This window comes from Amphiura filiformis, chromosome 4 (genome assembly GCF_039555335.1).
Source record: "Amphiura filiformis chromosome 4, Afil_fr2py, whole genome shotgun sequence".
Lineage (NCBI taxonomy): Eukaryota > Metazoa > Echinodermata > Ophiuroidea > Amphilepidida > Amphiuridae > Amphiura > Amphiura filiformis.
In genome coordinates, this window is record NC_092631.1 from 17,779,905 (window position 1) to 17,807,568 (window position 27,664).

The 27,664-nt window shown below is 37.0% G+C and overlaps 4 protein-coding genes across 4 annotated transcripts in view; 2 read left to right on the forward strand and 2 right to left on the reverse strand.

Annotated features, from left to right (window-relative positions):
- Nucleotides 1-1,322: 1,322 nt before the first annotated feature.
- Nucleotides 1,323-2,880, reverse strand: LOC140149535 (uncharacterized). Its single transcript, XM_072171614.1, has one exon. The coding sequence runs from the start codon at nt 2,454-2,456 to the stop codon at nt 1,323-1,325; it is 1,134 nt and encodes a 377-aa protein (XP_072027715.1). The 5' UTR covers nt 2,457-2,880.
- A 5,567-nt stretch (nt 2,881-8,447) lies between these two features.
- The window catches only part of LOC140150625 (androgen-induced gene 1 protein-like), a 50,059-nt gene continuing 30,842 nt past the window's right edge, over nt 8,448-27,664 (forward strand). Inside the window, exon 1 of the mRNA XM_072172684.1 lies at nt 8,448-8,594. Coding sequence (XP_072028785.1) covers nt 8,463-8,594 — 132 coding nt within the window. The 5' untranslated portion in view covers nt 8,448-8,462. The remainder of the gene's footprint in view (nt 8,595-27,664) is intronic.
- LOC140149704 (uncharacterized) lies at nt 10,569-12,790 on the forward strand. The gene is made up of 2 exons (XM_072171771.1): nt 10,569-10,888; nt 11,431-12,790. Exons 1-2 carry the CDS (start codon nt 10,669-10,671, stop codon nt 12,786-12,788), a joined length of 1,578 nt encoding a protein of 525 aa, XP_072027872.1. The 5' UTR covers nt 10,569-10,668; the 3' UTR covers nt 12,789-12,790.
- Nucleotides 13,650-17,667, reverse strand: LOC140150624 (uncharacterized). Its single transcript, XM_072172677.1, has 2 exons — nt 17,458-17,667; nt 13,650-16,788 (listed from the first exon to the last, which is right to left on the reverse strand). The coding sequence occupies exons 1-2, from the start codon at nt 17,614-17,616 to the stop codon at nt 15,286-15,288; spliced, it is 1,662 nt and encodes a 553-aa protein (XP_072028778.1). The 5' UTR covers nt 17,617-17,667; the 3' UTR covers nt 13,650-15,285.

Below are 27,664 nucleotides of genomic sequence, written 5' to 3' on the forward strand. Positions count from 1 at the left end.
TATAAGAAGTCAAACCCCAGTAGTCCCTCATCTTGGATCGGTGCGACGTAAACTTCCCACACAAATGTTTGAGAGCCAATTTTCAACTTTACTTCAGCTATCCCATCGACAGCTATACACTTCCCGTCTGCTGCTTCTAGCTTTACTTTCATACATGGTTTAAGACATGGTTTTAGACCGTCAGGTATTCTGTTAAAAAGGCGTGTTGACATGATGGTAACTGCAGCACCAGTGTCCACAGGTATTTTGGTAGATGCCCCATGAATTTGTACTGGTAATAATGCAGAAACTCCAAACTTATCAATTTGTCGTCTTATCGGTATCTTGGTATACTCCTTGACCGTACCTTGGCCATCAGGCACGGTCACTGGAAGTTTCCCGCCGGGTAATTTCCATTTCCGGTGACTACTGCACTATGTTGCCCACTGCTGGTTTCACTGGTAGCTTGGTTGAGGGTTGACCTAATAGGTGATGGTCTTTGGTTGTTTTGCTGGCTGGGTACAGATTGTGGTGGCCACTGTTGTTGAGGGTGTGGTCGGATGTCATTCCCATTTGACTGTTGTAGGCGTGGCTGCATTGGGTGTGGTTGTGATGGTACTGGTCTTGCCCATGGCTGTGATGTCTGTTGTTGTGGCGGGTGAGGACACTGTCTTGAATAGTGTCCCGGCTCATTGCAGTTATAACATCTGGGAGGTCCTGATTGTCTTCTCGGTCCAGATGGTCTATTATTAAATCGTCTTGGTCGTTGGAGAGCTGCCAACTGTTCCATTTTTTTTTTTTTCTTGGCAGCCAGCTCTCTTTCTAGTCGTCTAGCTACTTCCTCTTCAAACCGTTGAAATCTAGAGTCCGTCAGGTCATGAGGGCTCTCAGAAACACCTTCAAAGTGGACCGCCCGTATCGGATTTCTTCTTGGCTTCATGCAGTCTTCAATGTCAATGTATCTCTCTACACAATCTCTTGCCTCATCTAATGTGCTGGGGTTCTGATTCCCCACAGTTCTGATCATGCCAGGATCCCCCAAGTTCCTGATGAAATACTCAACTTCCATCTCACTTCTTGTATCCTCATCTATGCTTGGCCAAGCGTGCCTTACATAGAAACAGATGTTAGTTGCATATTCAGCCAGGGAGTCCTTTTGGTTGTATTTCATGGCGTCAAGTTTTGCGATGTAACTAGATGGCGTGTGATGTTCTCCGAACCGTTGACGAAGCGCTTTCAACAGTTTAGTATAAGAGCTCCTTGTAGTCTCGTCACACATGTTGTATACAAACTGTGATGCCTCATCAGTCACATGGTGTAACAGGCGAAGTCTTTTAGTCTCGTCATCCCATCCAGAGTACTCTGCCATACTCTGAAACTGTGCAATGAAACCTTCCCAATTTTTTCCCATTGAACAATTTTGGTTTTGGCATTGGTACTTGGAATTTTGTTGTGTTATTTCCTTGCTGCGAGAAAGTATTGCCAGTCTTTGATGACTGCGCAGTTGGTTGTGTATATCTAATGCTGAATGTTTTGGCTTCTTCCAGGGATTGAGCTGCCTCTGTTTGTGCCATTCTGACCTCTGAATCCATCCTTTTCATTTCCTCATCTGCTGCTTTCCTAAAATGCCTTTCGCTGTTTTCTTGTTCTTGCAGAGCTGACTGCACCTGTAATTTCTCTGCCTGAAGTTGCTCTATTTGCTTATCTTTTAACCTGGCTACCTCCTCTGTCTTTTGTTTTAGATTAATAATTTCATCTTGTAGCTCTACATTGTGTGCCATAAGTCTATCATTTTGCAGAGTTTTTGACTTGTCGATATCCACCATATTTTGTTCCAAACATGCAATCTTTTCTTGCTTTGCTTCCTCTGACTTGTGTTTGTCCTCCAGTTGTACTTGTAAATGACCCAGTTGTGCTTGTAACTCATTATTTCTCCCAATTAGTATTTTCTTTTCTTTCGCCAGCTCGTTTCTTTCTTCCTCCAACTGAGTTGCTTCTTCATCTAAGGCTTGTATTTCTTGATCTTTCTTATTAATGATGTGTTGCTGGTCAATGACCTTTTGACCCTTCTCTTTCAGAGCTGCCTTGAGCTGTTGAATTTCTTCTCTCATTGCCTTATTTTCTTCTTTTGACTCTTTAGTTTCTTCTTTCCTTGCTTTGTTTTCATCTTCTAACTCATTAATCTTCCCTCTTTGTTCATCTTCTATTTTCTCTCTATCAGCTTTCAATTCTTTCATCTTCACTTCCACAACTTGATTCTTCCCTTCTAGCTCTTTTATTTTTGTCCTGTCAGCTTCACTATTCTCTTCCAACTCTTTTATTTTTGTTCTATCAGCTTCACTCTTATGCCTATCAGCTTTGCTCTTATCTTCTAGCTCCTTTATTTGTCTTCTTAATTGCTGAATTTGGTCATCATATTGATCATCAAAATCATCTTCTACAGTTGGCCCTGATTGCCTCTTTTTACGTCCAGGCATGATGAATTATTATTGGTAGCGTGTCTTTAAAAGGCCTATCTCGATTTAGTGTTGTAGCTCTTATCCCACCGCTGCCACCATTGCAGTGTTGAGTTCTTGGATATAGAGAATGACTAGTAAATAAGTATCACACACACAAGCTGTAGGTTACTATATAGAGTTATTATTGTTCAGTGTATCTACACACAGAGTGAATGACATAGATGTTGTCTGGTCAAAAGCCAAGCTCTGAATGACTCTCAGCTCTGATCCACTGCTCCTTATATACACTTTTGGGCTCTGCTGGGGGCCCGCTAAAGCGTGGGTGCAGTCTGTGTTGAGTATGGGACTATGGGCACACATCCTGGTATGAGTCATCCCGCAATAATGGGAGGACTCATCCCGCAAAATAATGTGGGCCCGCTAAATAACGGGATGACTCATCCCGCAATAACGAGCCCGCTAAGCAATAACGGATGAGCCCGCTAAGCCATAACGGATGAGCCCGCTAAGCAATAACGGATGAGCCCGCTAAGCAATAACGGATGAGCCCGCTAAGCAATAACGGGATGAGCCCGCTAAGCAATAACGGGATGAGCCCGCGAAATAGTTGGGGTTGTGCAAGAAACATAGAAATTGATAAATACCCCATCTGAGATCTCAACACTATATTGCTCGGACAACATCATAATTATCATTGCCAAGCTAATATTATGAGGACAATGAAAATGACTCCTTTTTTGAGAAAATAAGACGTTTAAAATGATATTCTGCAAAAACAAACTTTTAAGTTTGTTTTTAACTAACCGCTTAAAAGCGGTTAGTTCCTTCGAAGGAGACACTCTTGATATTGGTATATATGGTTTATTCTATCTTACGTTGTTTTAATGTGTAGTAATATATAGGCTTAAATGAAAAGATGTTCGGGATTACCCCACTCTCCCCTATAGTGTCCGCTTCATTTACTGCGTCGGCCCGCTGATTGAAAATTAATTTCGCTTCGAACGGGGGAAGGACATCACGTACGAGCCCGAACTTTACCAACACAATTTCCTCTTTTTTAGGAGAAATACGTATAAAAATGTGCAACAAGTGTCAACTTTTAATATAATAATTATTCTCTTCGAATGGAGATAAACTTGATTTTGCAATAGATATGCCCTTTAGGCCTAAATATTAATACAGCATTTCAAATCAACCATGCCGTACGCCCGGGGCCGTACGTACGCTGCAGACATCAAGTAATTAGAGAGCTTGCGAAATGGAGTTACTTTAACTTTAACTTTAACGTCTAGAGGATTATAGAGGATTACGTATTCAAAACCACTCTGCCATTAAAGCCGCTTGAAGTTAAAGTTAACGCCAGAATCTACAGTGTGCCGTAAATTATGATGAAAATACGTCATAATTAAAACAATGGTTTGCATATTTCCTCATAGACTACATAATTATCCGGGACAATAATATAGGCATATCACAAGAATATTTAATTGAAACATGTTTAGAAGTATAATATTAGCGTATAGCTCATAACATAGGCCTAATTCCCATTGCATTGGTCATCGCCAAGAGATGTAATCCATGTTTATTCATTATTATGTTTTGATGGATCCAAGTTGTGATAATATTGGATCCAAAACATAATAATGATAAAATTGGATGCTTTACGCCCAATATTTATTGGTCTCGCTATGCGTTGTAAAATATTGGACTCGACTACGTCTCGTCCAATATTTTAAAACTCATAGCTCGACCAATAAATATGGGCTCAATCGATCCAATTTTATATCAAACTAAGTGTAATAAGTGTTACCAACAAACCACTTCAGCAAACAAAAGGGAAAAATTTGATGCAGTCGCTTTTACATACCCTTCTTTTGATCACCCATTGATACACTTCCCCTAGTTTAAACAACAAGACGCTGTTGGCAGTACAGAAACCAATCTGACGTTCGCGTTGAAGTGAAATTGAGCAAGAAATCGAATCGATATTTTTGAAGTTGCCGTTAAAGTTCCAGTAACTTCATTCCGCCCCGGGGGGGGGGGGCACTCAATTTTTTTTTGGGTAGGGGTGTGCCACCGTCAGTTTCGAACTTGAGGTCTAAGGAACTGATCGGCAGGTCAAAAAGGGGGGTCTAGGGAACTGATCGGCCGGTCAAAAAGGGGGGTCTTGGGAACTGTTTGACCGGCCAAAAGGGGGTCTTGGGAACTGATCAGCCGCCAAAATCTGAAAAATCTCGGCAACTAAACCATGCAGGCCAAACCAGGGTTCAATTTTGTTGCGTTTTTGCCACAGATTTTTGAAGGAATCGATTTCACTTTGAATTGTGCATTAAATTATTAAATCAGGAAAACCATGCAAAATAGGTCTGTTTGGCCTATTACGATGAAATTCTCAGCAAAGCAAAACAGCATTCGAATCAAATTACTAGACCCTGCAGACCTACAATCTATGCTATTAGCCTACTGATAATTATAGCAGCACTACATAAAAGCCCACCATAAAAACAAACCCACAAAAATATTTTTTTCAGTGCCGAAAAGTAAAACATTGACTACATTGAACTGCATGAGATGATTGAGTGAAGTGTGCAGAATTTGACACCATTCCACTAGACCAGTAGATCGTAAATTACCTTTTAATTCACTGTTATGGCCAGTTGCAAGGATGTGCACACAATTATTTGAGGTACTTTTCCTCATATTTGGCAATTTTATTCCCAAAAGAGATCTCAAAATCATTTATTTCTAGCGAAATGTTCATCAGCTGAAGGCATCGGCATCGCGGCAGGCACTCGACAGTGCAGTGCTGTTTATCAACAAACCAGTGTTGCCACTACTAAAGGAGCCCAAAATCCCGCCCAAAGTTCACCTTACTCCTAATACAATGTGTTTCAATGGGGAAGAAATTTATGGAAAATTCCCTTTGAAGTTTTTGAGCTCGCAAAAGTAGCTTTTGGTACGGTGTCTGATCTCCGCCAAACTCCCCCTTTTATAATTCATATCCCCAAATTTTCAGTTTTCCCCCTTTTTGCGAAACTGCTTTCCCCCTTTTTCAAATATTTCCCCCTTTTAACTTTCCCCCTTTTCAAATAGTTCCCCCTTTTCGACTTTCCCCTTTTCAAATAGTTTCCCCATTTTCTAATTTCCCCTTTTCATATAGTTTCCCCCTTTTCAATTTCCCCCTTTTCATATAGTTCCCCCTTTTCGAATTTCCCCCTTTTCATATAGTTTCCCCCTTTTCGAATTTCCCCCTTTTCATATAGTTTCCCCTTTTCTAATTTCCCCCTTTTCATATAGTTTCCCCCTTTTCGAATTTCCCCCTTTTCATATAGTTTCCCCCTTTTTTTCATATAGTTCCCCCTTTTCAATTTCCCCTTTTTTCATATAGTATCCCCCTTTTCAATTTCCCCCTTTTCATATAGTTTCCCCTTTTCAATTTCCCCTTTTCATATAGTTTCCCCCTTTTCAATTTCCCCCTTTTCATATAGTTCCCCCTTTTCGAATTTCCCCCCTTTTTCATATAGTATCCCCCTTTTCAATTTCCCCCTTTTCATATAGTTTCCCCCTTTTCATATAGTTTCCCCCTTTTCGAATTTTCTTTTCACCTTTTACTGATCAAATAATGGTTTTCCCTCATTTTTTACTGTAACTCCACAACTGTTGGCTGTGCTGAAATAAAATTTCCAGTGCAGTAGTTGTAGTCCTTGCCCCTATAATATACATATCTTACTTGTCCCCAATGCGCCATAATATTTGAGAACAATTGGGCAGGGGTGTAGTACCGGTACCCCCTTAATTGCTACTTAATTCTTCATCTAACATATAGGGCCTACTAATTCTTTTTGGATTTTTGAGGCGTGCACCACTGACCGAAGTCCCTGGTTCATTTGTCTGGTCAATTGAATATACGCCATAGAGCCTTTGATTAGAAAGCACATTTTTATTGTTAACGGGATTGTTGACAAACAAAGAATAGAGAAAATTACTCGGAACTGGCTTAAAAATAAAGTTGCATAAAATCACACAGCCACACTTGTCATAAATATGCAATGCCCATTTTGTCCAGGCCCGTTTTATAAATGTATGCTTTTATTGTCATTTCACTGTTAAGACCGCTTGTTTTAAACTTTGGTGCTAACTTTAGAAAAACACTTTTGAATAATTATATAGCACAAACAATTCTTATTATCTAGGCTTCTGTAACAATGGCAGCCAGTTGTTTGTTGTCTCTGACATATCCCTGTTTATAGACAAGTTCTTCACAGACTTTCAAACATCATTGCTATGAATTTGACCAGCATAAATATTTATGCATGCCATTTCACCCGTTTAACATTCTGAACATCATTTGGTTTATCAATCATATCGGATTTGCTCTTTGTACAGCCCCTCTATAAACGTGCATAAAAGTTGACGGATCCCTAACCCATTGAATTTAGCGGCGCTTGCACAACAGGCTATAAATCTACCTACGTTGGTATCCAATTCATGTAGAACGCCTTTCCAATAATGGATGTAGCGAAATGAGCTCTAGTGAGTGCACGGTACTCTCCAGGGTCCAGGCTTACTGGTAAAGCCTACGCACGGAAAACGGGGAGTACCCAAACAAAAGGGAGTATTAAAAACAAAAGGGAGTATTATTTAAAAGGAGAAACTATTTAAAATGGGAACCTATTTGTGAAAAGCGGAGGAAAGTTAAAAGGGATTATTTGTAAAAGGGGGAACTATTAATTTTACAAAATGGGTGAAAATAAAAAGGGGTATTATTTGTAAAGGGGTAATTCAAAACGGGGAACTATTTGAAAAGGGGAAAGTCGAAAAGGGGAACTATTTGAAAAGGGGAAAGTCGAAAGGGGAACTATTTGAAAAGGGGAAAGTCGAAAAGGGGAACTATTTGAAAAGGGGGAAAGTTAAAAGGGGAAATATTTGAAAAAGGGGGAAAGCAGTTTGAAAAGGGGGATTCGAAAAGGGGGTACTATTTGAAAAGGGGGAAAGTCGAAAAGGGGAAACTATTTGAAAAGGGGAAAGTCGAAAAGGAGAAACTATTTGAAAAGGGGGAAACTATTTGAAAAGGGGGTAAGTCGAAAAGGGGGAAACTATATGAAAAGGGGAAATTCGAAAGGGGGAACTATATGAAAAGGGGGAAATTCGAAAAGGGGAAACTATATGAAAAGGGGGGAATTCGAAAATGGGGAACTATATGAAAAGGGGGAAATTCGAAAAGGGGGAACTATTTGAAAAGGGGGAAAGTCGAAAAGGGGGAACTATTTGAAAAGGGGGAAAGCCGAAAAGGGGGAACTATTTGAAAAGGGGAAAGTCGAAAAGGGGAACTATTTGAAAAGGGGAAAAGTCGAAAAGGGGAACTATTTGAAAAGGGGAAAGTTAAAAGGGGAAATATTTGAAAAAGGGGAAAGCATTTCGCAAAAAGGGGGAAAACTAAAATTTGGGGATATGCATTATAAAAGGGGGAGTTTGGCGGAGATCAGACACCGTATTTTGGGCTTGAAATAGTAGGACAGAAAACACGCCTGTCAAGATGCCAATGAGAGCGGAAATCGATGATCTGAGGGTCTATGGAACGGCTAGAAAATTTTCGGGGCTTCAGAGCGGGCAATCAATGAATTCAGAGGGTCTAAGGAACGGCTAGCGGCTCTGAAAAGGGGGTCGTCGCCGCGGCACATACCCGTATAGCTGGGAAATGTGAGTGCCCCCCCCGGCATTCCGCAAGCTCTCTAATGTCTATGTAGGCCGACACATTATCTTAGTATCGGTGTTCTTGGGACCACTGAAGTGTGTCGTTTTGGAATATAATTATAGTTTATTGCATTTTAATGTAAATACACGGCACTTGCATTTCTGACCTTGTTTATTGCCTTGCACGACGGCGTCTATCCAATAATTGATGTTTTTCTAGTAGGCCTACCAATATACTAAATGGCTGCTCATCGAAGACCAAACGTCGCCTTAAAACTCGCAGTCCTAACACTCCATGTTATAATTACGTTAAATATATACTTGTTTTCTATGTATCAAAACTATGTTGTGATATCACCAAAGATTCAACATAAGATAGTTCTGCGTTTGGTTCCAAAAGATAAGCGCCATCTTTTCCCAGGTATAACAACCAAGTCATTTTTTCTAACGCAATGGAATACGGTAAGTTTATAATTATAATAATTATTTTGATTTTGATGATATCATTATTTTTTCGAGACAGTAGCGCTGCATTTGTTTGACTCTTAAGCATGCATCAATTCAGATAATGTAGCAAAAGTATTTCTTGAAACGAAACGTTAAGTTACGGACGGTTCAATGTTATGTGACAAAAAAAGAATATGACATCGGTGTGTATATAACAATTCCTTTAAAAAGGAACAGGGCGCCCAATTGGAACTTTGATGTGATGTGGCGAAATAGCTTGAAATATAACCGTTTGGATAACATTTAGCATTAGTGGGAAAGGTGTAAAATAAATGGTACTGGTACAAGCGGATTGGTTTCAAATAAAATTAATAAAGTAAATCTAAAAAAACCCAAAAAAACCGCCTGCATACTTTCTATTTCGACATCGAACCGCATACCGCAGCGTAGCCAGCCTTTAATAGGCCTACAGTGTTAGGGGGAAGCCACGTTAGCCACATTTTTGTCCCCACTTGTAAGGAATGGATTTTTCATCCCATTTTCAGTCATTTTAATGACACTTTACCGTTGCCGTCCCCTGATTTTCACTCCTGAAATTTTCAGTTACCATCTGTGGCCAATCTACTGATACAATACAATTGTCCAATATTTCAACCGTATTTGCAAAATGGCCCCAGTCCAAAGTGCGTTGACCTCTGACACATTTCTGCCGTATAAACTTTGTGCAGATACAGCAATTAAACATATTAAACTATACATTTTTAGATGATTCCTTATGACCAAACAAATAATTGTACAACAGGATTGGAATATGTTACGACTTTTGACCCCTGTTTGACCTAAATTGACATGTTCCGGGTTTTGTTGGAGCTGGTCACATTATTTATAATTGTTTTGAAATTCAGTATATTTTGATGTTTTCCAAAACATGTGCAATTTTGGTCAAAGTTAATATTTTGTGTGCAATTTTTATATTTATTTTTGATGTCTTTAAAATTTCATTAAGTGTTCAATCTTTTAAGGGGGTACTACACCCCTGGCCAATTTTGTGCCTATTTTTGCATTTTTCTCAAAAATTATAGCGCATTGGTGACAAGTAAGATATGTATATCATAGGGGCAAGGACTACAACTACTGCACTGAAAATTCAGCAACTCAGGGCAAGTAGTTATTGATTTATTGATCAAATATTGGTTTTCCCTTATTTTAACTGTAACTCCACAAGTGTTGTCTGTGCTAAAATAAAATTTCCAATGCAGTAGTTGTAGCCCTTGCCCCTATAATATACATATCTTACTTGTCACCAATGCGCTATAATTTGTGAGAAAAATGCAAAAATAGGCATAAAATTTGGCAGGGGTGTAGTACCCCCTTAATATGTATTTACCGCTTAGTTTGTAATTTTACATGTAATTTGTCCATTTGGCCACGATATGTGAATACCGATAATAAATAAATAAATTGACCTCCTACCTATAAAATTACCAGAACTTTTACAATTACGCAGTCCAAAGAAATTTTGTTCAGTATCCTTCAGGCAAGTCAGAAACACTTTTAAACATTTGTTACAACGTTCTGGTCACGGAACATTAGCGCGGTTGCTCTACTTATATGATGTATGACGTAATGGTATTAATATTAGCATATTAATAAAACTATTTCTTCATAAGAGGAGTTGGTCATACGAGACCTTATAGACCGTATCGAATAACACGTCACCGATCACGTGATCACTGGACCTGTATCCTGGTTACCGCAACGGGAGCCATGCTGGAGGGCAATCAGCTGTTGAACAGCTGTTGTGGGGCCAGATCGGCGTTTCTAATGTCCCTAAAATGAAGGCATTTTTTTATTATTAATTGAACCAAAGGAATAATTTTTTATGAAAATAAATGTTTTAATGATAAAAGGTTACTCAATTAATGTGAAAAAACTAACAAAAAAATTACGACACCGAAAAATAAAAAATATTATCGTATTTGGGAATTTTTGGATTACGTTCTAGAAACGCCACGTAAACAACAAAACGAAAGCTGAATTTACGATTACTCTACTTTCTTGTCCAATTTTGTCGCGTTTTTGTGAAAATATGCCGTCATTTTGTTGCGTAAAAGATTGTTCAAACCGTTGGGAACGTGATGGAGGAAAGCAAGGTGTTAGTTTCTTCAGAATTCCCAAAATATTAACTAAAGGAGGTGATATAGCAGTGGAACGTTCGGAGAGGCGAAGAAGAATGTGGAATTCAGCGATTAGTGTTGACAGAAAACTAAATGACAACGATAGAGTTTGTTCTCGGCATTTTGTATCAGGTACGTACTGTTATTATTTAATTCTTGATCTAACGTTTTAATCTAGTATAATTTGTCCACTGTGAACTGCAGGAGATGAAATTGTCCTGAATCGTAATTCAATCCTTATATGACCATGACAATATTGCATTCACCATCATGACCATGTTCACCATTCTTTTAGGGTCTATGATTCATGCCATGCACTTGGCCTGGTCATTGACAATGTTGTTTACTACTGCCATAAGAAAATTGGTTAATTTTGTGTTCATCGTAGAACTTTCCCCACTGTGGATTTCTTTTGGACTACCGCAAAGTTGCTGTCGTATTGTACCGAGAGCTCTGCGATGAACACAAAATTGTCAATTTTCTATACTGAAGTGCTAGTACTAGTCATGCTAGTCACCGTCAATCATAATGGGAAAAAATTAAATTATAAAATGCTTGTAATGCTTGTCAATTTGAATTTAACAGTGTCCAGTGGATACAGTTGCTAGTTGAGAGTATATGATTGCCACCTCAAATAATGCAAGAATTAATTATTTATTTATTTTTATTGACAGGTATGCGTGCTAAAGATTGGGAGGAATTCAACGTAGACTGGGTGCCAACTCTCCACATGGGCCATGAAAAAGTGAAAGTAACAACTGAGAAGGCTGTAAAGAGAGATGAAAGAAAGAAACAGAGGGCAAAACGCAAAAGTGTAATAGAAGCAGAGCATTCTGAAGCAAAGAAGCAATTGAAACATGATGAAGCATCCGATGTGACAGTTATAGTTCGCCAGCCACAATTACAGCCTAGTTCCACTGAAAGCGAGTCCACTGAGCATGACGCTGAGGTGGTGCCCATTCCTAAACTCAAAAATATGGAGTCGCAAACTGATATGACCAGGAAAGACATGGAATCGCAAACTGATTTGACCAGTAAAGACATAGATACTCTTCTCAGACATACAATAAATCAAGATGAGTGTATTCGCAAATTTCAGGAGCAAGTTGAACTTTCAAACTCTGTAAGCCAGAAGCGATTGGAAGGTGATGACAACATGGTAAAATACTACACCGGACTACCAACATATTCACTACTTTTAGCAATTTTCAATTTGGTATCTCCATTTATTACTGTCACCCATCGGTCAGCTATGACAAAATTTCAGCAGCTAATTATCGTTTTTATGAGACTACGGCTGAATTTATCCGAGTGTGATTTGGCGTACAGATTTGATGTCGCACAGTCAACCATTTCAAGAACATTTCATTTAACATTAGATGTACTGTTTACAAGGCTCAATCATCTGATTGTTTGGCCTGAAAGGGAGCAGCTACGACTAACAATGCCAATGCAGTTTCGTGAACATTTTGGAGTACGTGTTGCCTGTATCATCGACTGTTTTGAGATTTTCATAGATCGACCGTCTAATTTGTTAGCGCGTGCTCAAACCTGGAGTAATTACAAACACCACAATACCATCAAATATTTGATAGGAATCACGCCACAAGGGACAATTTCATATCTTTCAAACGCTTGGGGGGGTAGAACATCGGACAAACATATAACTGAAAATTCAGGGTTCCTGCAAAAATTAGATGCAGGTGACATCATTCTTGCTGACAGAGGGTTTAACATAGCCGAGTGTGTCGGTATGCAGAGTGCGGAAGTACTTATACCTGCTTTCACCAAAGGTAAAAAGCAGCTCACTCCTGCTGAGGTAGAACTGACGAGGAAAATTGCACATGTAAGGATACATCGTAGAAGCGATGCATTGGTAATGCACGAAAAAAAGTACAGAGTTCTTTGTGGACCAATTCCCATAGACTATTTAGAAAGAAAAGACACTAATGGCTGGATAGCCATGGACAAGATAGCAAGAACTTGTTGTGCGCTAACTAATTTAAGTGACTCTGTCGTTGCATTTGATTAGCAAGGTGATTAGCAAGGTGAAATGCACTTAAGGGGTCACCATTTGATTTCGGGATGGGCATGGGAGTTTTTTTGGAAATAAACTTTGCCCGCCATCCAATTCTGTATATATCCTACATTAAAATTTTTAAAAGTTCGCCTGGCCCAAACTCTCGTGCCCCCCTGAGAATCAAATGGTGCATCCCTAAGTATGATGCAAGGTGACAAAAAATGGTGATTTTTTTTCCGACACTACAATTGAAAAATTGTTATTTTGGGGAATTCCCTAAAATAATTAGTAAAAAAACAGAACAAACTCAACAAAGTGCAACTGAAAAACTGCTTTGCTTGATGTTTCTTGTGAGCCATTGTCTTTTATTTTTTTATTGCAATATTTCCGGAGACTTAAAATAAGTTAACATAATGATATTTAATTGTTTGCGATATGAATTAAAAAGCTACCTCATACTCTATTCAGTACAAACAAGTAGGCCTACCACAAGATATTGTCTGGCAATTCAACATCCATAATAAATTGAGTTTATGGATGTTGTATTGCCAGGCAATATCTTGTTGTAAACCTACTTTACTGAAGAGCACAAGGCAGCTGTTTATTTCATTTTGAACTATGGTGTATAATACTGTGCTTGATGTTTCTCAGGATCCAGTGTCTTATTTTATTTCATTATTTTCTGGAGACTTAAAATAACTTTTAAAACAATATAAATGATAATTGTTTTCCAATATGAAATAAATAGCTGCCACATGCTCTATTCAGTATAAGTAGGCCTACAGTACCACAAGATATTAGCTGGCAATTCAACATCCATAAATTGAGCTTATGGATCTTGTATTGCCAGACAATATCTTGTTGTAGGCCTACTTTACTGAAGAGCATGAGGCAGTTATTTATTTCATTTTGAACTATACTGTGCAGAATTTGTAGAATTATTAACAAAAAAGTGAATGCCGGCAACTGAAAAACTGCTTTGCTTGATGTTTCTCGGGATCTTTATTTTATTTCAATGTTTCTGGAGACTTAAAAATAACTTTTAAAACATTATGATAATTTTTTTGCAATATGAAATAAATAGCTGCCTCACGCTTTATTCAGTATAATAAGTAGGCCTACAGTACCACAAGATATTGTCTGGCAATTCAACATCCATAAATTGAGTTTATGGATCTTGTATCAATTGTCAGACAATATCTTGTTGTAGGCCTACTTTTTTACTGAAGAGCACGAGGCAGCTATTAATTTCATACTGAACTATCATGTTAAACTATACTTAATTTGTAGAAATAATTAACAAAAAAGTGCACACTTGCAGCTGAAAAAACTGCTTTGCTTGATGTTTCTTGTGATCCAGTGTCTTCATTTTCTTTCAATATTTCTAAAGACTTAAAATAAGTTTTAAAACATAATGATAATTAAATTATTGCAATATGAAATAAATTGCTGCTTCATGCTCTATTCAGTATAGATAAGTAGGTCACATACTGCATACATTGAGCTTATGTAGGTTGTATTGTCAGACAATAGCTTGTGGTAGGCCCACTTTACTGAAGAGCATGAGGCAGCTATTTATTTCACATTGAACTATGGTATATTAAAACATGTTGCACACAAGTAACAAAATATAAAACAGTGCATCAGGCAGCTATGTTAATTACATGAATTCAATATCTCAATCAAATAGCTGCAACATGCTTTATGCAGTGTAGTAGGCCTGCAATAAGGTATGGAATCTTTGTAGTCGCCCATGTATACGTCCGGCACACTTCTATAACAAAGTCAGTATAATAAATAGCTGCCTGATGTTTTATTCAGTATAATAGACCTGCTGCATGATGGGCTTGCTATACACTTCCATGTACAGTACATCCATGCAAAAGAAAGCACCAGGCAACTGTTTTGATAACATGATTGATAGTTCAATATCAATAAATAGCTGCCTCATGCTTTATTCAGTATAGCATACCACAAGCAGGTCTACAACTTTAGACCAAAGCATCAGGCAGTTATTTAGAGAGCAGAATTTCATCATGTTTTAACCAATGGATCAATAAGCTTCAATTAACATGCAGAACAAAGTACAAGGCAGCTATTATGTATAAAAGAAATAAAATGGCTTCATTGCATTAAATTTGCTGTTCAAACATTAATTTATTAACACAATAAACACATTTTCACATACTTTGAATTCATGCATTTTTGTCTACATGGTATGCACCCGAGTTTGTAAGGGTACAAACCAAATGATCGATGTCGTCCTATAATTGTAACTAGGGAGTAATACAAGTTGGAAAAATTCTGAACAAAATATTGGTCTGAAAAAGTTCTCTTTAATTATGCAGACTCCAAATTTTCAACATTTCAGGATTACTTTTCTGGTATGTGGAAGGGGCTCTGGCTGAGAAACCAAACTAGTTTATGTTTATAGAACGGTATCAATCTTTTTGGTTGTTCCCTAAAGTCAGACCGCTTTTGGTCTGACTTTTGTTAATTTGTTCAGTTCTTATACTGAGCGTGGTCTCTTCTTCGAAAGAACCTGTTTAGCACAATAGGGGCAATACCAGTTCTTCAGTTTTTTCTGGTGTTCTGTCAGATTGAGGTTGTCGTACTTCATGCATGAAATGTGGAAGGTAGGACCGTAGGGACATTTGTTGTTTCCACATTTAATTGTCTCATCCCAATTTGCTAAGTTATTGCAAAAACAACCAACAGATGCGCTTTGTTGAACTGGTTCCAATGGTCGAGTGTAGAACTTGCCCAGTAGTTCTGGCAAAATACCCAACAAAAAAAACTTACTGCTGCGTTCCACACACACTTCCCAAAAGTCTAGATCAGGAAGAATACGTTCTTTATGAAGCGGTCCCCTACCTGTCCACACGATGAAATCTGCGTACTCTGTATTTGTGCAGTGTATTTGAGCTTGTACTTGATAATAGTACTGATGGTTTTGTTTCAACTTGGGTTCGTCATTTCTAATTTCCAAACAGAATGTTTTATCTTGCTCAATGGCATCGCGTATTGTCATATCTCTCTTGCTGTACGGGCACTTAACCTCTACACATCCATTTCCACAACATTCACACGACACAAGACTGTCAGGTGATGCACCAAGGTATGGAAACTGTGTGTTGATGACCAACCCTGTCTTGCTCATAACAAAGTTATCGTGCCACTTCATCTCTTCTGCATACATATCTAGTACCTTGTCCTCATTGTCAATGCCATGCCTCGTTGCCGCCGTACTAAACTTGTGTTTGTCTGGATAACAAATTGTGTTGATGAGGGACTTGGCAGGTATACGAGGATCTGAGTGACAAACCTGCTTCAGTTTTGAGGCCGTAATTCTGCCAGCTCGAAAGCCATACCACAGCTTACTCTCCGACTGTTTGCGAGTAAGCTCTTCAACGCGAGAACTCTGTCTTTCAGTAACTGTAAATGTTTTCACGAAGTCCTCACATTTACCAAGAATTTGATGATATGATTGAGTTTCCTGTTGTATGTCGTATAGTTTGTCCAAGCGTCCTGGCAAGTTACAATCTGTGGCTTTGGGCACAAAGTCGCCACTGTACGGCGGAACTAGAGAAAGTATGGCAGGCTTGGATGCTGATCGATGAATGGCTTCACAAAATGCATCAATTTCCAGCTGGGTTGGGTTTGGAATATTTCTGCATTGTTTTGGCTCTGCAATCGGTTCAGTTTTACCCTCAACAATATTATCCATTCTAATCTTCTTGGATCTCGCTGAAGTGAAATCAATTTCTTTCACTTCCCGGTAGTCAGCCTTTGAAACTGACGGCACCAACCAGTACGCTGCCACTTGGGTAACCGTCTTCATCTCTCGCTGACGGTTGAGAAACTCTGTAGCAAACAGAAGGGCTCCAATGTGAGTGCATGTCTCCGCTAAGCCAGCCATACAGTCACAGTGCGCTGAACAAATCTCCCCGTCCATCTTGGCAATGACCCATGGTTTCAAAGCAGTTTCACTAAGGCGCTGGGAGTGCATAACCTGAAATTAAAAAAACAAACAAATAATAAAAAATAAACTTTTTATAAAATAAGTGTAAAACTAGGCATGGAAAAATGAATCACAGATGGGCAGATTTGGCAAGGTAAAAAAGGACTAAAAGATACTAAAAATACCCCCAAAAGGCCAAATCTTGTCGATGTCTGTGGAACAAATTTATTATTATTGTTTATATTATGCTTTTTTATTTATTTTATTTTTTTTTGTTTAATATTTTCTATTTCAGTTTTTTTGTGACATCGGTTCTATTTTAGTTTAACCATAATTTTCAATATTTGAAGTTAAAATTCCCAATTTCTGTCTCTATTTGTTTTGGTTTTATATTTCATTCAAGTTAAACCAAAGTGCAAGTTTAGCTGAGCCTGCAAATTGTTTTTATCAACTTTCAACACAGGGAAATGCCATTTTGCACAGGGTAGAGATCCTGACAACTGCCTTTCCGCATCCATGGCCTACAGGTCTTTCCCCCGTGTTACAAAGAGACAAACGCTATTAATCGCGTAGTATGCACCTGCACAGTATAGCTACGGCGAATCGATAAAAACAAACGCCGTAAATTTTGTAAGCATAGTTGTTTCACGTACGAGTGTTCATGAACCATTGAGAATGTGGCAAATATTTAACATGGACGAAGGAAATAAAAACACTTACTCGACAAGTTAAGATGCATAAAGATGTTCCCTGAACATTGTAGCTGCACAAATCCCGAACCCAACCGCTGACAAATTGGTTGTAAGCTTCCAAAGATTTGAAGCTCTTGAACTGCTCCTTCGTGTAGGCACTCGTCCCATACACAAGGTAGTCTACCATGTCTCCCCACGCACACGCTGGAAAAGTTTCGATGTTTTGACACCATTCTGATTTATTGATGACATATGGATCTATATAATCAATCTGACTTATTTTACTTGTGTATCGCTCCCGGACACCTGGATATTTGGTTTCATCTAAACCTAAAAAATAGCGAGATAAAGATCGGGGAAAGTCACCCATGGTCCACACAGATGCCCTCCAATATGGCGACCGACGCTAAACCAGAACGAGGCCAAGGTTTGTTGCTACGGATTAAGTGCCTATTCGATACGGTCTATTGCCTATATAAGTCTAAAGAAGGCTCGTTTTTCTGAATCCTTTTGAAGAGAGCAAGATATTGGTATGGTTTTAAACAAGATTTGACCAACTTTGAAATTTCACCCCCACCCCCCGGCACTGATGTTCCACTACTTGGACTTCTGCCTACTACAGCAGCTGAAGTCCTGACATTTGCTGAAGTATATTACAATGGTGTAAAAAAAATATATAAAAAATAAAGAAGGCGTCATACATCAGCAAATGTTACGGCTTTAAACAGCGGAGGGCACTCAAATAATATGATATGGGATACAGGCCGTTCATGTGGTTTAGATCCGAGTGTATCAAAGGGGCAAGATAAATATTGAGGGGGGACTTTTGGACCTAAATTAAGTGGATTTATTAGGTGAGAATTGAACAAGTCTTTTACAAAAACAATGGGGCTTTTGAGCATTATAGAGTGAGCAGTCCCGCTGAAGCTTATCTGTAGTTCTAAATGGCTTCAAATAAATACACAAAGTTGCCGTTGAAATTGACACATAATGGGGGAAATTTGCAAACGCTGATCATTGATTTGGGCTAAATTTGGCGGAAACTATTGACTAAATTGATATTTTGATGGGTCCAAATTTCTTGTAAAATTGGTATATTGATAGGTCCACTTTCAAATTCTCAGTGGCACATCACCAAAACCAAACTTGATTACCCGCACTTGGAGTGACATAATTGGAGGCAAGCCAAGCCAAACATTGGGAATTATTCAGAGAATTCCAAAGAATGATATCACGTTTGTTTCTTTGGTCGCAATCAATCAAAATGCGGTGTCACCATGGTCATATTTTAGCAAAACACTGTTGTTCATTCAATGGAATTCATTAAACATGGCCTCTGCTTTCGCGCTGGTTCTTGGATTTTTGAGTTACGTCAAAAGGATTCAGGAAAAATTTAGTTTGTTATATATAACGTCACGCTTTTGGAATCAGAAGAAAGCTAATTTTTCCACCATGGTGGGATAATTCTGAATTGACACTTAATTTGGGTGTACTTTGTCTAGGGTCTAATCTCTATCATGGAAAGTTTGCTATATCTTTCTAAATATATGATTGTTTGTTCTAGATTTGGGCTTTAGCGTTTCATATTTGAAAGAACTAATGTTTAATTGCAACATTTCGAAACCACAAACCAAAACTGGGTGCTATGATGTACAAGATTGGGCTACGAGTATGCATTTTACCAAGTTAGCAATAGGTAATTGCTTCATTTTGCATATGCATGACTTTCTTTATTATACTCAAAATCGGATTTTATTATACATGTTATAAGGAAGTTGTTACGTGCATTAGGCTCCTTCACAGCCGGTTTCTTTTTGATTATAATTGTTAAAGGTCATCTGAGCCTGAGGTGGAATAAGTATATATTGTTGGATTGTCAGAATGTTCAAAGTCATGTCATAAAACGTAATCACAAAGTCGTCTGAACATATAGATTGTTGGATTGATGCGAAACTTGGTGGATGTGATTTCCATTGATCCCTTTGTTTGTACAAGTATAAATTAAGTATAAATTAAATGTAGGCTAGACCTATTTAACACACATTTTTCAATTTAGCTTATAGTATGTCATTGGTGGTATTCGTGGTAACAACATTTCCAACCCGGTTAGTTGTGCATGTGCTACTACTGTCTGTTCAATTAGCTTAGATTCTTGAATGTTTAAGATATTTGAAAAAATAAAAAATTATGGCCAAAGTCATCAAAGAAAAGTGTTAGCACAGCCTTAGACCCAACGTGATTTATACTTTTCAAATTCCCAAGTTCAATTTAAAACCCAATTTCTTTTCAATTTTGCCTCATTTTAGGCAGTTACTTGGGTCCATCAAAAGGGTTCGCGACTTTTTTACAAATCGAGTGGGACAGTCCGTTCTCAACTTAGGGCATATACCCTATCCAATTTAGCAAAACAATCTGTCCACCAACCAATCTGTCCTGGCATTTCAATTGTTATACCGTTCCGGTTATTGGATAGGTTCTATAGGTGATGATGGTCCACCGGTTTTTGTTAAACGAAATTATATGGCGCGATTATGCATAACATTATTCTGAGCATTATTTTTTTCCTAAACAAGGACATTAAAATGATGGATTTCGTTCTTATTTCAACTGGTTTACAATGTAAATTGAGTTTTGTTTAATACAGGGTGTATCAAAATGATTGGTACCGACGATTTTTCATTTTGGCAGAATTTATTTTACTATTTTTTGTACCAGTTTGGGGTTAATTGTTTTAATATTTGAAATTATACTAGTTTTATCTTCTCTAAGAATTTTAGATCATTAAGATAGCGCATTCCGTTTAGAAGTTACATGATTCTAAAGGAAAGTAGGTGTTTTACACTTTCAACGCTGGATCATTAGTGCGCCGTTTTCAAAGGTATATTTTACTACAAATACCTTTTAAGTGAGAATGAAAATGTTGAAAATCTTGGAAATGTTTTATTTTGTCCTTGCATATTCTCATTCATAATGTACATGTATAAATGATCTAATTTATATTTACTAGCGGTCACCCGTCTTTCGCGATCAGGGTCTTTCGCGGTTGGTAAATTTTGTTATATTTTGTGTACATGTAAATGTTTTATTTAATGTGATTAATGGTATGAGAGGAGATTATTTATCATTTAGAACTTAGAAGTATAATATTTAGTATCTTTTCCATATAAATCAATGGCTTGAAATTGCAATTAGATCATGATCGAAATAAGTCATCTTGCCACCATATCATATCCACCGTGACTCCGTGAGAAGTCTTGCCCCTGTGGGATGCTGGCCGGTCTGCTATTTAAGATTTTTATGCATTTGTTTCTACAGTACTTTTTAGCCCATTTTGGACAAATTTGTTGTACCTTTTAGCTCATTTTTTATCATTTTCGTCCAAGTTTGTTCCCCACCTTGAAATGTACCTTGCTGCCCCCGCCTCCTGCAAAAGTCCTGGCTACATCACTGAGCAGATGAACACAATTTTATTCACATCCCTCTTGGCCCCTGTGGCCTGCTGGCTGATCTGATATTTTAGATTTCTATGCATTTGTTGTACTTTTTATTTGTTAGCCCATTTTGGTTAAATTTGTCGTACTCTTATAGTCCATTTGTGACAACCCCCCCATGAAATTTGCCTTCCCCCCTCTCTCTCTCTCTCTCTCTGAAAAAGTCCTGGCTACACCACTGTGCAGCTGAAACAATTTTATTCACATTTCCTTACACTCTATTTCATATAAAGTTATGATTTTTTTTTGGCAACCCTGATTAATTTGTCCTTCAAAAGTTTCACTTACAAACTAATTCAATAAACAAACACTCTACTGTTGACTATAGGTTCTCCATAAAAACACAGAATACATGCTAATGTTGATAAATTAGTTGAATAAACAATAGATGTTAATTGAGTTTCTACTGTGTTTGAGACTACAGGCATACTTCTACTGTGTCATGTAATAGTTGAGACTACAGGCATAATATCCTCACACCGATGACAGGATCTTCTCTGGTCAACATTAGTGTATTGTGTTGGCCTGAAAAGTTTTAGCATGGAGGTGCTCTGGTAGTGGCTTTGAAACTAATTAACATAATTTGACACCCTTAACGTAAACAAAAACAAAATTGGACGTTTTATTGGGGTGCGGACAACTTTACTCTACGCAACGCATAAATCTGTTTTCCGAAATAATGTAAAACGTAGAAGTTTTTAGCCTTACCAAGTCGCCAAACTCAGTAATTTATTATAGATTGGGTAAGAGTAATACCTTTTAGGATGGTAATTTAACTTGTAGTATAAGATGCACTGAGATTAGATGCAAGTAGATGGTGTGGCAGAATGGTTATAGACTCTAGACAGTGTCTGTTAGGTTAGACCAGAGAAGATGTGAGTTGTTAGAATGGCTCCACAGTATTCTACACTTCAGCGTGGTTTCATAATGAAGAATTACTGGTTGACACGAAGCTATAGTGCAGAGAAGATTTAGGAGACAGTTTCCAAGAGCAAGGAGTATCCCATGCAAACATGCTATAAATGTATAACTTACAGTTTCAAAATTTGATATGGGCAGTTACAGAATGGATGCATCCCATGTGTTAAGTTTTTTTTTTTTTTTTTTTTTTTTTGTCATTATATTTTTTATTGGAAAAAAGCAAACATAAGAATAATATAATCACAGAGAATCACAATTACAGCTGCAAATGTGTGTATACATACATGGCAATGGCATAGTGTACTACATAATGCACAAATAATGAATAATGAGATACATTTTGTATATCATACAGAGTCAACATACATGTACATGTGACATAATGGCAACAAAATTACAGTGCTGATGCACCTTGTACATCAAATGTCAAAGCACCACTTTTTAAAGTGATTGCTTAATTTACCCTTTTTATAAGCAATATCATACTCCATTTTTCTTTTCATCAAAATGAAGTTTTGCAAAGCAGTAAAGTTTGGGTTCACTTCCTGAAATCTACATCTGTAAATGTAGTATTTACTGCATAATATTAAAAAGGAAAGTAAATTATCATTGGCAATACCAAACATAAGGTCAAAACTATTAAACTGAATATTCAGGTGAAGTTTATCATTTAACATGTTAAATAACTCATTCCAGATACATTTAACTTTATTACATTCACAAAAAACATGAACCACAGTTTCGGGAAATTTGTCACAAAAGAAACAAAGAGGAGAATCTTTTCTTCCAATTTTGTGGAGAAAGCTGTTGAAAGCAATTGCCTTATGGAATAGTTTAAAATAATGATCTTAATTGAGTCTCAATGGTACATTTGAAATTCCGGATATGAATTTCTTCCCACCCTACATTCCCCTTATCACAAAAATCTTCAAAGATATCTTCCCAGAATTTTTGAATTCTTTCAGGGGGAAGCTTGTTTAACATTATACTGTAGGTGTAGCGAGGGACCCTGGGGACCAGGATAAGATTATTAGAGAAAATGTCGAAAGTGTCAAAATCCTGGTCCTCAAAATCATCCAGCATCCCACAATAATGAACAATGCTATCCATCAACACATTATATTTTCTCCTATCTCTGTAAGAGATATCAAATTCAATTATTAAGTCGTCAAAAGATTTTAAGACTGGTGTGGGAAGATTATCATAAAGAACATCAGATAGAGTACAAATCCCTTTAGTATACCAAGAATCGTAATAAAAATACTGTTTTGATTTGGATCTAATACTTCTATTGAACCAAATACAAGTGCTATTCTGACTCCTCATTTCTCGGATCTCATAACCAAGGTCTTCAGTGGCTTTATCTCTAAAAGAATACCACGATCTTATTGAATCAGCCAGCTGCACATTCTTCAGACGCGAAAGAATACTTTCAGGTGCATGAGATTTCCACAGAATTTTAACATCAGAATGAAATTTTTGAAGAAAAGAAATCTCAAGAGATTTCCACATGCACTCATAGTTGTCATCAAGTAAATATTTTACCCAAATCAATTTTTGAGCCTGCGCAAAACACTTTAAATTAACCATACGTAAACCACCCAAAGAATAATCAAGACATACAAAATCCCTCTTCACTCTGTCATTTCCCCCATTCCAGATGAAATTAAAAAATAATTTATTTAAATTTTTTGAAAAAGTTTCTGGAATTTTTATACAGAGCACAGAAAAAGATACAACAACTGTGGAAGCAAAAGAGATTTTATGACACAAATTTTACCAATGAGTGACAAACTTCTAGCTTTCCAACAATTTAAGGTTTGTTCAATTTGCTTCAGTTTCACCTTATAATTTAAGTCAAACAACAAACTCAGATTGAGGGAAAAATTAATACCAAGGTAACTGAATTTGTCTTGAACCCAGCAAAGCCCCTTATCTTGAAATGGAAACTCTTGGTTGCCTTTTTAGAGCCTATCCAAATTGATTTGGATTTAGACATGTTTACCTTACAACCAGAGCATTTACCAAAAGTGTTGAGGATATCAAACAGACTTTGAAATGATTCCTTTGAACCATCAATGTAACATGTAGTGTCATCAGCAAGCATGGACACTTTCAATTCTTTCCTGTTAACCAAAATACCTTTAATATTGGAATTAATCCTAATTGCACTCCCAAGCGTCTCCATGACACACAGGAAAAGGTATGGGGAGATTGGGCAACCTTGAAATATGCCCCGTTCCATATTGACTGATTTTGTAAGGAAACCGTTGTTAATAACAAAAGATTTCCTGCCTGAGTAAAAAGTTTTAACCCATTTGATAAAATTTTCACCAAAATTAAGATGATCCAACACTTTAAAGAGGAACTCATGACTGACCGAATCAAATGCTTTTGGATATCTAATAAAATAACAGCAGCAGGGATATCATTCGCCTCAGTAAAATCAATTACATCTAAAAGTAGCCTAATGTTATTACCAATGCTTCTGCCTTTTAAAAAGCCAGACTGGTCTGAATGGATCAAATTACCAATACATTTCTTTAAACGGTTAGCCATAGTCTTGGCAATAATTTTGTAATCAGTAGTAAGAAGTGAGATTGGTCTATAATTTTGAATTTCCAATAGATCCTTATCTTTCTTTGGCAATAAAGTGACAATTCCATTTCTTTGGGACAAACTAAGAAGGCCACTTTCAAAAGAAAAATTAAAAGAGTCAAGAAGCATATCACTAATGTCGTTCCAAAAAATGATGTAAAATTCGACGGGTAAGCCATCATACCCTGGAGATTTGTTGTGATTCATAGAAGAAATAGTCTGAAAAACCTCATTTTTTGAAAGGGGCTGATCAAGATTATCTTTATCTTCATTGGAGAGCTTGGGAATATCAAGAGGATTTAAAAAATCATTAACTGTTACATCATACTCAGTACAATTCTTTTCAATACCAGAGTATTGGTACAACTTGCTATAAAATTTGTGAATTTCCTCCAGAATATTCTTTTTGTTTGTTATCATATCTTGATCGGCAGTCCTGATGCGATTAATGCTTTTCTTTTCATTAGATCTTTTCTCCAAATTGCAGAAGTATTTGGAACTTCTCTCACCCTCTTCTGCCCAACGGCAGCGGGATCTAGTGATAAGCCCATCAGTCTCAAAATCAACAATCTTATTCAACTGGGAATCTAACTCTTTAAGCTCATCATTGATAGTAGCATAAGCATCGTCATCAAGACCATCGACCAATTTGAGTTGAAGCTCCTTAATCTTATTAATAAGGTTATTCTTAGAGGATGTTCTCTCTTTCTTCTTTCTAGATGTGTACTCAATACAATAACCAGTGATGGTGCATTTGAAAGCATCCCAAATAGAATTGGAATTACAATCAGTGTTACATAGATTGGTCATTTTAAACTCCTCAATTTTATTTTTAATAAATTTAATAAAGTCAGCATCTTTACGAAGATAATTACAATTCAATTTCCAGTAGCCTCTGCCACGGGGGTTGGGATCCAAATCAAATTTCAAATTAACAATTGAGTGATCTGAGTTAACCCCAGGAAGAATTTTAGAACCATAACAGGAACCAATCATATTCTCTGAAATCAAAATATAATCCAATCTTGATAAAATCCCATGTGTTAAGTTCATTCAATATGGGGCTTCACCTCACACTGCCATAGTCGTAAGGCAAATTCTTCAGGAACTAACTTTCTAAAGGTACATGTAAAGCAATTTTAAGTTATTTAGACTGAAATGAGATATTGATTGAGAGCATGTATGCAATAAATAGTTCAAGCAGTGAACCTATTCATCTTGTGTTGTGTAAGTAAAATTATGATTACGACGATCTTCGTTTAAATGACAATAGCATTCAGATGAATCAACCTATTATCTTCAGATTATTAGATCAATAAGTTAACTTATGCCCCTTTCTATTTATAGTACAAAAACTATATTAATTAGCAATGTTATATTTTTGATATATTTTTGAAAATGTCACATATCCCGGTACCAATCATTTTGATACACCCTGTACCATCATTCCTTCCCAAGAATATCAGCATTCGCTTGACATTTTCAGATACAGTGACTTTACAAGAATTGTTTTCTGTAACCTGATTGTTTTAAATAACATTTTCTTGTACAAAAGTTCTTTTGTTTCCAAATGTCCTTCTCATAGTTTGTATATATTCAACAAACAAAACAAATAAATAGTTTTTATAGTGTAGTTTTATATTATAGGCCTATAGGCCTACACCTTCTCAGACCCATTCGCAAAGTAAATAAATAAATAAATAAATAAATAAATAAATAAATAAATAAATAAATAAATAAACAAATAAATAAATACGCAAGGAATGTATTTATATAAGCTGGGCCTATTAGTTCATAAATAATATCGTAATGTTTCAACAGTAGGATTTCAACACAAATAGGCATACTGGCAAATATAACTAGTATAGCTATTTTGCTGGACAATACTTCTTGATGCGGATGGTCGAATAAATAGGCCTACTATCTCAGCGCATTGTGACATTCGTCCCCATTGCTCTAAATGGATTGATTCAAAAAGTTTATGGTACCCGACGTTCTACGGCTTGTTATAAAAAATATCGCGGAAAAGACCAAAATTGAAAAGAAATGGGGTTTTAAATTGAACTTAAGAATTTGAAAAATATAAATCACGTTAGGTCTAAGGCTGTGCTAACACTTTTCTTTGATGACTTTCACCACAATTTTGTATTTTTTCAAATATCTTAAAAATTCAAGAATCTAAGCTAATTGAACAGACAGTACGTAGCATTCCAAGTACTTGTCAACGTAAAATTATGAAACATGAATTTCATCCATGGTGTTGTCTTTTTAAAGACATTTCTTGTTTTATACTACCCTATTAAAATTTTGTACACTCAAGATCTTTTCGGTCTCTCAAAAAAAGTGTCAATGTTAGCCTATGATATGCAGTCTACTGTCTAGCCTACTCTTTCACGGAAATCAACCAACTCTATTTTGAGTAGGCCTAACTTCAGTTGGAAAAGAATGCACTTTTATTTTGCGCATAGCATATTCCACAGCACACCGTGTAGCCGTCACAATATTATTGTATCCACTCTAAAAATAATTGTGCCTCATTTCATTCGTTTACATATTAAGTATCTTTTTCAAAAGATGAATATTATCAAATTAAATAAAATTTGACACAATTGACATAGTATACCTTCTTTCATTTTTGAAACTACAATACATATCAGTACATTATAGACCTATGTCACTTGCAATTTGTATTTATCCACATCATGTGTATACTGAATCAACTTGGTTTAAATTAGTCCGACGAGTAGGACCTTTTTTTCTAAGTTACCAGACTATACTCATTTCACACTGTGATCACTATCTCACATGGTGCAAGAAAGACGAATCGCAAAAGTCCAGTGACCGCCCCGCAGGGCTACAAAGAATCACAATCGGGAGGGGCGGGTAGTAGTGTTAGTGGATTTTTGTGGTTAATCTTTCTTGAGCGAGTCAGAGTATATATGGTAACTAATGAGAAAAAAACAGGTCCTACTCGTCGGACTAGTTTAAATGTACATGTAGATATATCGTTTTGGGGAAGACAGAATCTGTCACCTCACTTTAAATCAAGTAAATAGATCTTAATGCATGGCGCATTTTACTTAATGTGTAGTACTGCATGTAGTAATTTGGCAACCTCGGGGTGCCGTGACTTTTTTGGTGTATACATACAAAGTTAAAGGTGATAATGTCAACTTACGTGAACTTGGCAAACACAATTGAGAAATCAAAACAGTAAAAATAGTC

What these genes read in the sequence shown, in the direction of transcription:
- LOC140149535 (XM_072171614.1), bottom strand. Translation starts at nt 2,456, where the DNA reads ATGCCTGGACGTAAAAAGAGGCAATCAGGGCCAACTGTAGAAGATGAT.
- LOC140150624 (XM_072172677.1), bottom strand. Translation starts at nt 17,616, where the DNA reads ATGGTAGACTACCTTGTGTATGGGACGAGTGCCTACACGAAGGAGCAG. An exon ending in TATGCATCTTAACTTGTCGA is followed by an intron (nt 16,789 to 17,457) that starts GTAAGTGTTTTT and finishes TTTTAATTTCAG; the next exon opens with GTTATGCACTCCCAGCGCCT.
- LOC140149704 (XM_072171771.1), top strand. Translation starts at nt 10,669, where the DNA reads ATGCCGTCATTTTGTTGCGTAAAAGATTGTTCAAACCGTTGGGAACGT. An exon ending in TTCTCGGCATTTTGTATCAG is followed by an intron (nt 10,889 to 11,430) that starts GTACGTACTGTT and finishes TTTTATTGACAG; the next exon opens with GTATGCGTGCTAAAGATTGG.